We start from the raw sequence: 9,258 nt of genomic DNA on the forward strand, positions 1-9,258 counted from the left end.
CCATCCTCACAGGGACATAGGTTCGAATCCCAGGTACCATCTTCACACGGACAGAGGTTCGAATCCCACGTACCATCTTCATAGGGACAGAGGTTCGAATCCCAGTTAACACCCTCACACGGACAGAGGTTCGAATCTCAGTTAACACCCTCACATGGACAGAGGTTCGAATCCCAGTTAACACCCTCACACGGACAGAGGTTCGAATCCCAGGTACCATCTTCACAGGGACAGGGGTTCGAATCCCAGGTACCATCTTCATAGGGGCAGAGGTTTGAATCCCAGGTACCATCCTCACAGGGACAGAGGTTCAAATCCCAGGTACTATCTTCATAGGGACAGAGGTTCGAATCCCAGGTACTATCTTCATAGGGACAGAGGTTCGAATCCCAGGTACTATCTTCATAGGGGCAGAGGTTCGAATCCCAGGTACTATCTTCATAGGGACAGAGGTTCGAATCCCAGGTACTATCTTCATAGGGACAGAGGTTCGAATCCCAGGTACCATCTTCATAGGGACAGAGGTTCGAATCCCAGGTAACACCCTCACACGGACAGAGGTTCGAATCCCAGGTACCATCTTCATAGGGACAGAGGCTCGAATCCCAGTTAACACCCTCACACGGACAGAGGTTCGAATCTCAGTTAACACCCTCACACGGACAGAGGTTCGAATCCCAGGTACCATCTTCATAGGGACAGAGGTCCGAATCCCAGGTACCATCTTCATAGGGACAGAGGTTCGAATCCCAGGTACCATCCTCACAGGGACATAGGTTCGAATCCCAGGTACCATCTTCACACGGACAGAGGTTCGAATCCCACGTACCATCTTCATAGGGACAGAGGTTCGAATCCCAGTTAACACCCTCACACGGACAGAGGTTCGAATCTCAGTTAACACCCTCACATGGACAGAGGTTCGAATCCCAGTTAACACCCTCACACGGACAGAGGTTCGAATCCCAGGTACCATCTTCACAGGGACAGAGGTTCGAATCCCAGGTACCATCTTCATAGGGACAGAGGTCCGAACCCTAGGACCATACAGGAGCGTCCTCATAGGGACAGAGGTTTGAATCCTAGGGCCATACAGGTCCCACTGCGGTGCCATGTCCCTGGGTTTGACATCCTGGTCCTGGTCAGTAGTTCGGGGGACTACCTTCATCTCATCCCAGAATGCCGTTCAACGCGATATCCAATCGGAACACACCACACAATCCAGCACAACTGAGAATGGTATCCCCCTTCTCCTCAGGGCGCCACCTCCCACCACCTGGGTCAGAACTTCTCCCGGATGTTTGAGATCGCGTTCGAGGACCCCAAGAACCCGGGCGAGAAGCAGCTGGCCTACCAGAACTCCTGGGGCATCACCACCAGGACCATCGGGGTTCTGACCATGGTCCACGGGGACAACATGGGTCTGGTACTGCCGCCCAAGGTGGCATGTCTGCAGGTAGGCTAGACACACACACACACACACACACACGTCTTTGGAGACCATTTGGAGACCAGCACATTGACCTCCTCTCCCTCCAGGTGGTCATCATTCCGTGTGGCATCACGGCGTCTCTGCCGGAGGCGGAGAAGGAGGCGCTGCTGGCCCAGTGCTCCCGGTACCTGGCCCGGCTGCAGCAGGGAGAGATCAGGGTCAAGGCCGACCTCAGGGACAACTACTCCCCCGGATGGAAGTTCAACCACTGGGAGCTCAAGGTCAGAGAAGGACCAGCGCTCTGGCTGACACCCAGCCGACCTCCAACCTGGCATGAACCCTGACCTCACCTTCCCTCCATCTCTCCTCCTCATCCCTCCCTCCCTCTCTCTCTCAGGGCGTGCCCATCCGTCTGGAGGTGGGTCCGAAGGACCTGAAGCAGAACCAGTGTGTGGCGGTCAGGAGAGACACGGGGGAGAAGATCACCCTGCCGGAGGCCGAGGCCGAGAAGAGGCTCACACACCTGCTGGACGACATCCAGATCAACCTGTACAAGAGGTAACACACACACACACACACACACACACATACACACTCTCACACACGCAAACACACACACACACAGTTTGTCAGATACAACAGTAATACGTGTGTGTGTGTGTTCCTCAGAGCGTCAGATGACCTGAAGCAGCACATGGTGGCCGCCGACACGATGGAGCAGTTCCAGAAGGACCTGGACCAGGGCAGGGTGAGTCAGCATCAGACCAGGACTATTCAGGACTATTCAGGTTACCAGGGCAGGACTATTCAGGTTACCAGGGCAGGACTATTCAGGACTATTAAGGTTACCAGGGCAGGACTATTCAGGTTACCAGGGCAGGACTATTCAGGACTATTCAGGTTACCAGGGCAGGACTATTCAGGTTACCAGGGCAGGACTATTCAGGTCACCAGGGCAGGACTATTCAGGACTATTCAGGTTACCAGGGCAGGACTATTCAGGTTACCAGGGCAGGACTATTCAGGACTATTCAGGTTACCAGGGCAGGACTATTCAGGTCACCAGGGCAGGACTATTCAGGTCACCAGGGCAGGACTATTCAGGTCACCAGGGCAGGACTATTCAGGTTACCAGGGCAGGACTATTCAGGTTACCAGGGCAGGACTATTCAGGTTACCAGGGCAGGACTATTCAGGTCACCAGGGCAGGACTATTCAGGTTACCAGGGCAGGACTATTCAGGACTATTCAGGACTATTCAGGTTACCAGGGCAGGACTATTCAGGTTACCAGGGCAGGACTATTCAGGTTACCAGGGCAGGACTATTCAGGTTACCAGGGCAGGACTATTCAGGTTACCAGGGCAGGACTATTCAGGTTACCAGGGCAGGACTATTCAGGTTACCAGGGCAGGACTATTCAGGTTACCAGGGCAGGACTATTCAGGTCACCTGGCCAGGACTATTCAGGTCACCAGGGCAGGACTATTCAGGACTATTCAGGTAACCAGGGCAGGACTATTCAGGTTACCAGGGCAGGACTATTCAGGTCACCAGGGCAGGACTATTCAGGACTATTCAGGTTACCAGACCAGGACTATTCAGGTTACCAGGGCAGGACTATTCAGGTCACCAGGGCAGGACTATTCAGGACTATTCAGGTTACCAGGGCAGGACTATTCAGGTCACCAGGGCAGGACTATTCAGGTTACCAGGGCAGGACTATTCAGGACTATTCAGGTTACCAGGGCAGGACTATTCAGGACTATTCAGGTTACCAGGGCAGGACTATTCAGGACTATTCAGGACTATTCAGGACTATTCAGGTTACCAGGGCAGGACTATTCAGGTTACCAGGGCAGGGTGAGTCACGCATCAGACCGGACTATTCAGGACTATTCATGTTACCAGGGCAGGTTGGTTAGTGGATTGATGAGTTGATTTGGTTGTCTTGAAGTGGTCTCTCTCCTCTAGGAGCTGGAGTTTGAAGTGGTCTCTCTCCTCTAGGAGCTGGAGTTTGAAGTGGTCTCTCTAGTCTAGGAGCTGGAGTTTGAAGTGGTCTCTCTCCTCTAGGAGCTGGAGTTTGAAGTGGTCTCTCTCCTCTAGGAGCTGGAGTTTGAAGTGGTCTCTCTCGTCTAGGAGCTGGAGTTTGAAGTGGTCTCTCTCCTCTAGGAGCTGGAGTTTGAAGTGGTCTCTCTCCTCTAGGAGCTGGAGTTTGAAGTGGTCTCTCTAGTCTAGGAGCTGGAGTTTGAAGTGGTCTCTCTCCTCTAGGAGCTGGAGTTTGAAGTGGTCTCTCTCCTCTAGGAGCTGGTGTTTGAAGTGGTCTCTCTAGTCTAGGAGCTGGAGTTTGAAGTGGTCTCTCTCCTAGGAGCTGGAGTTTGAAGTGGTCTCTCTCCTCTAGGAGCTGGTGTTTGAAGTGGTCTCTCTAGTCTAGGAGCTGGAGTTTGAAGTGGTCTCTCTAGTCTAGGAGCTGGAGTTTGAAGTGGTCTCTCTCGTCTAGGAGCTGGAGTTTGAAGTGGTCTCTCTGGTCTAGGAGCTGGAGTTTGAAGTGGTCTCTCTCGTCTAGGAGCTGGAGTTTGAAGTGGTCTCTCTCGTCTAGGAGCTGGAGTTTGAAGTGGTCTCTCTGGTCTAGGAGCTGGAGTTTGAAGTGGTCTCTCTGGTCTAGGAGCTGGAGTTTGAAGTGGTCTCTCTGGACTAGGAGCTGGAGTTTGAAGTGGTCTCTCTAGTCTAGGAGCTGGAGTTTGAAGTGGTCTCTCCTCTAGGAGCTGGAGTTTGAAGTGGTCTCTCTCCTCTAGGAGCTGGAGTTTGAAGTGGTCTCTCTCCTCTAGGAGCTGGAGTTTGAAGTGGTCTCTCTGGTCTAGGAGCTGGAGTTTGAAGTGGTCTCTCTGGTCTAGGAGCTGGAGTTTGAAGTGGTCTCTCTCGTCTAGGAGCTGGAGTGTGAAGTGGTCTCTCTCGTCTAGGAGCTGGAGTTTGAAGTGGTCTCTCCTCTAGGAGCTGGAGTTCATAGTATGTCTCTCTTGCTCGTAGATCGTCCAGATCCCCTTCTGTGGAGGAATCGAGTGTGAGGACTGGATCAAGAAGATCACCGCCAAGTAAGTCACAGACTGTCCCTTAAGCCTTGAGAGACCCAAGGTTCGAAACCTGACCTGGGCCGTTTCTGCGCTGTTCTCTCCCTCGTCTCTGCACTACTTACTCTGTCCCCCCCCCCCCCCCCCAGGGACCAGGACCTGGAGCCCGGCACCCCCTCCATGGGCGCTAAGAGCCTGTGCATCCCGTTCAGCCCCCTGAAGGCCCTCCAGCCCGGGCAGATGTGCGTCAGCGGGAAGGAGGCCGCTCAGTACTACACGCTCTTCGGACGCAGCTACTAGAGAGGGACGCATCTCAATAGGCTCATGAGGCTTCCTCTCCTCGTCTACTCTGCTCGTCCATCCTGCCAGCTCTTTCGCACTGTATGTTGACCAAGAAGAGAGCAGGAGGTGTCCTTGTTTCTGTCCCCTCGTCAGCGTAAGAGCAGTAGATTTATGGAAAGGAAGCATCTGCTTCTTTGCTTTCATGCTCCCTGGTCGAGTGAAGGGGAGGAACCACTTGACACTATTGAGACTCGCCCAAGAGAGAAGATGATAGTAGCTCTTTCAGTCCTTCCTCTAAGAACCCCCCTGGCTCTCTAGCTGGCTGTATAACTAAAGTATCTGTTATTTTGTACCTTGCAACCCAACCTGGCGCCCATATCTCTGTCCCCCTCTCCTCCCCCCTCTCCTCCCCCCCTCCTCCCCCCGCCAAGACTATCTCAGGACCTTTACAGGGACTCAGGGTCAACAAGGGACTCTGGGGTCAACAGGGGACTCTGGGGTCAACAGGGGACTCTGGGGTCAACAGGGGACTCGGGGTCAACACAGCTTTTCCACACAGATTGGGCCCTAGTCCCTGTTCATATTCCTCTCTTCCTGTCCTCCTGATGGAAATCACTGATCTAACTGGACTGGATTGGCGTAGAGCACTTTTTTACACCTATCCCATGAAGTTAAATCAGAGATTTCCTCAAGGAGGAAATGATTCTAGATGATTCTCAGTATTTACCAGGGGAGATTCTCCATTGATGTGTCTTCTTGGCTCCTGTCTCTGAAACCAGCCCTTCATGTTCTCAGTACCTGTGATAACACCCCTCCTAGTACCTGTTATAACACCCCTTCTAGCCAACTAAGACCCCTATGACAGGTTATGACAGGTTATGACAGGTTATGACAGGGTCTGTAGCTCATCAACCGAGTGCATCTCGTATGGGAGTCATGTAACTGTCCATGTTAACAACACTGTGCTGTAATCTTTGACTTCCTGTGGTTAATTGTACAACTTGTCTATAATAAAGGGATCCCCAATTTCCACCTCTTGTAATAGTTGTCTCCATTTCTAAAAAAGAAGAAAGTCCAGGCCGGAAGTGGACCATTTCTAAAAATAAATAAAAAAAAGTAGAATAAAAAAAAAAGAAGAAAAAAAGTCCAGGACCATTTCTAAAAAAAATAAAATAAAAACAGTAGAAGAAAAAAGAAGAAAAAAAAGTGTCCAGGCCGAAAGTGGACTATTTCTAAAAAATAAAAATAAAGGAGAAAAAAAAAAGTAGAATAAAAAAGGAGATGAAGAAAAAAAAAGTGTCCATGCCGAAAGTGGACCAAGTCTGACATCTAGTGTCCAACCTGCATATCTAGTCTACTGCATATCTACCTCCATGTAAAACCAACAGAAATCTTATTTGGTTCAATTTCCAAGTCGAGCCGTAGTTTTCTGTCTAATGTGTATTTAAGTATGATTATATCACAGTTTATTATGGTACACGAGGTACATGAAATAGTATAACATCAAACATGTACATGACAAACCGGACATGGCTCCTCCCCCTCGTACATGACAAACCGGACATGGCTCCTCCCCCTCGTACATGACAAACCGGACATGGCTCCTCCCCCTCGTACATGACAAACCGGACATGGCTCCTCCCCCTCGTACATGACAAACCGGACATGGCTCCTCCCCCTCGTACATGACAAACCGGACATGGCTCCTCCCCCTCGTACACGCTGTGGCCGTGTCCGAATTGCATACTACCTGCTACATGCTATATAGTAGGCACTATATAGTATGCATACTGCATACTATATAGTACCTACTGTTCCACAAAACGCGTGTAGTATGCGAGAAAATACAGCATGCTACTCGAGTCATCCAGCGGAAGTGACGGGATACGATACTGTTTACTCCCGCGAAGCTGTGGTACAATTATCCGGTGTTTTCTGTGATCATTTTGGGTATTATCCACAAAAATGTAGCCTTTTCCTGGCATGGGATGTGCGGCTGCTGCTGCCCTCAGGAGAAGACGTGTTAACGCTGCAAGGAGAAGAGCCGTCATGAGATCTTCTCGACATGCTTGTAGTTGAGGTAAATATTGAACGTTAGCTTGCTAGCTACGCTAGTTAGCTAGGTTAGTTGATAGCCCCGCATGTGCTGGCTTGGGGCTAGCTATACTGTTACATTTGTACCAGGGATATTATATTAAATAGATTCTGAGAGGCAGGTAAGCGAAACAATAAAACTCAACTCATTTTAAAGAGGTGGGTAAACTGAGTTTACCTGGGTTTACTCATCACTACACGCCTGCTTTAATGTTACATTTTAGCTCTACAGATAATGACATCTATCTATTATCATATTGTAAAGACAAGTATATGCCATACGCACAAATGAGTTAAAGTTTGCCCTAATAATATTCCCCCTGTAGGCTCACATGGAAGACAGAGGTCCTCACCAAGTCATCTCCACGTCCCTGCTGAGGACCTATTTTGACGGCTGGACACAAGGAGGGACTTCAGATTGTCAAAATCGACACAGAGGAACCTTGGTGATGGTCAGGAGGATGGGGCAAGACCATGGAGGTGCTAATAATAGCAATAACAATAATAATTCATTGCATTTAGAGCTTTTCTCAGTACTCACCCTTTACAATGGTCTTGTCATTCACACACAGGTGCTAGTCTTTGGAGGGTAACATTACATCAGTCATTTAGCAGACACTTTTGTCCAGCATTACCTTAGTCATTTATTTAGCAGACACTTTTGTGTGTCTGCTAAGCGACTTACAGTAGCCCTAATTGCATTTAACCATTTAAAGGTTGAAGACCTTGATGGTGGCCATGGTCCTGCTGCTGCAGATCATCCCAACCCTGGAGATGGCCTCAGAAAGTGTCTCGCAGCGGCAGCATCAGCACCAGCACAAGCTGCCTGGATCGCAGCTCTTGGTGAGCACGACTACCCCCATCCTGCCATAAGTAGTCAGTCTATCAGTTCATGAGTGTGCTTTGCCTTGTTCCTTATAGACAGCCTTGAGGCTTTAAACACCGATCAGTTGGTTATAGGCAGCCTTGAGGCATTTGTTTAAATGTATTTGTATTTAAATTTATGTGTAACACTGTACATAGTAATCAGTTTAAGTATTTTAGGGGGAGACAACAGATCAGTGTTCTTCTGTCAGTACCTTTTGCAAGGAAAGCTAATGATCTGACCAAATATAAACAAGTCAAAAGTATATTTGAAGACCATTGTGTAATAAAAATATCCAAGAAATGTTTATGGTTGTGTTTCTTCCATTATACATGTAAAGGTTACTTCTTGATGTATTAACATTTCAACAAAGTGTAATATCTACACATCAGACACATTGTCTTTATGTGTACAGGTCATGTACAGTAACTTGGAAGGTCTTAACACAACACGCAGAGCGCTTTGGACATGTAACTCCCTTATCAAGTAGTCGTTAGTCAGACACATTAAACAGTGATGCTTTCATAACCGTCTCTGAATAATTCCAATTAAGCATTGTGAACCAACATGTGTGTTCCGTCTTTTATGCCTAATTGCAAACTACAATGTCCATTAGGAATGTTCTTTTACTCTAATGACTGGTTTTAGGTATAGTGACATTTGTTCTTTGACTGGGAATACATTACAAGGAATGACACACAAACACCAATTTAATTCAAGAAAATACATTTAATAAAAAATAACAAAAACAATAATAGAACAAGATAAAACAGTTTTTTTTTACTGAGGCTTCTAGAAGCAACATCAGCCGGTCCTCCCTCTCCTTAAACAACCCCCTTTCCTCCCTCCACTCAGCCTTCATCTCTGCCTTCTCTCTCCCCCGTTCAACATCAGCCGGTCCTCCCTCTGGAGGACGGCCAACTCTTCCCTGTTTACGGGGAAGAGAAACACCACGCTGAAAGGCTTGGAGTAAGTTAACTAACGTATGCATTGTTGTTCAGAAGCAATCCAGCGGTCTGTTTACTTTGAATATTGATTTATGTAGGACCTACATCTTAGAAGCTGGGCTGCAGGGGACGACGGAGACAGCCTGGATAAAGCACACAGAGAACCTTGTAGTCATGTACAAGGTGATTTTGATCTACAGGCTACATGATAGCAAATATATTGATAGGGACTCACAGTTTGTATGACACTAGAAAACTGTTATCTAACCTCATAGGACCTAAAGAGCCCCAGAACTGGGGTCAGCACAGAGGGAGGGGAGGCCACAGCCACTTCGTGGAAGTGGTACGGGGTCTTGGGAGAGGCGATGGGGGCCACCCATGCAGCCGTCCTCCAGAGGATCATCGTCCCTGGTGTGGTCGTTGGTCCCTGTAATACATCCAGAAGTATTATGGGACAATGAATACTAATATATTAATATATGATATATGAACAGTTGAACTCGTTTAAATCACGGAATGAACAGACAATTGTTTAAACAACTTCAAGTAACGTTAGGCTCGGTGGCTTAGG

At 48.6% G+C, this 9,258-nt stretch overlaps 1 protein-coding gene and 1 long non-coding RNA gene across 2 annotated transcripts; both read left to right on the forward strand.

The window, feature by feature from the left end:
* Positions 1–1,258: 1,258 nt before the first annotated feature.
* On the forward strand, positions 1,259–5,818 carry eprs1 (glutamyl-prolyl-tRNA synthetase 1; the record flags this gene model as incomplete). The annotated part of the gene is made up of 6 exons (XM_084462378.1): positions 1,259–1,456; positions 1,540–1,713; positions 1,830–1,990; positions 2,102–2,180; positions 4,459–4,523; positions 4,649–5,818. Coding segments are annotated over 6 exons (828 nt in total), but the record flags the coding sequence as incomplete, so codon positions are not given.
* A 922-nt stretch (positions 5,819–6,740) lies between these two features.
* LOC311328404 lies at positions 6,741–7,979 on the forward strand. Its single transcript, XR_014631216.1, has 3 exons — positions 6,741–6,861; positions 7,202–7,355; positions 7,592–7,979. It is a non-coding gene; the product is annotated as an uncharacterized lncRNA (long non-coding RNA).
* The last annotated feature ends 1,279 nt before the right edge of the window (positions 7,980–9,258 follow it).

The sequence above is a fragment of the Borostomias antarcticus genome, assembly GCF_949987555.1.
Source record: "Borostomias antarcticus genome assembly, contig: scaffold_141, whole genome shotgun sequence".
Classification (NCBI taxonomy): domain Eukaryota; kingdom Metazoa; phylum Chordata; class Actinopteri; order Stomiiformes; family Stomiidae; genus Borostomias; species Borostomias antarcticus.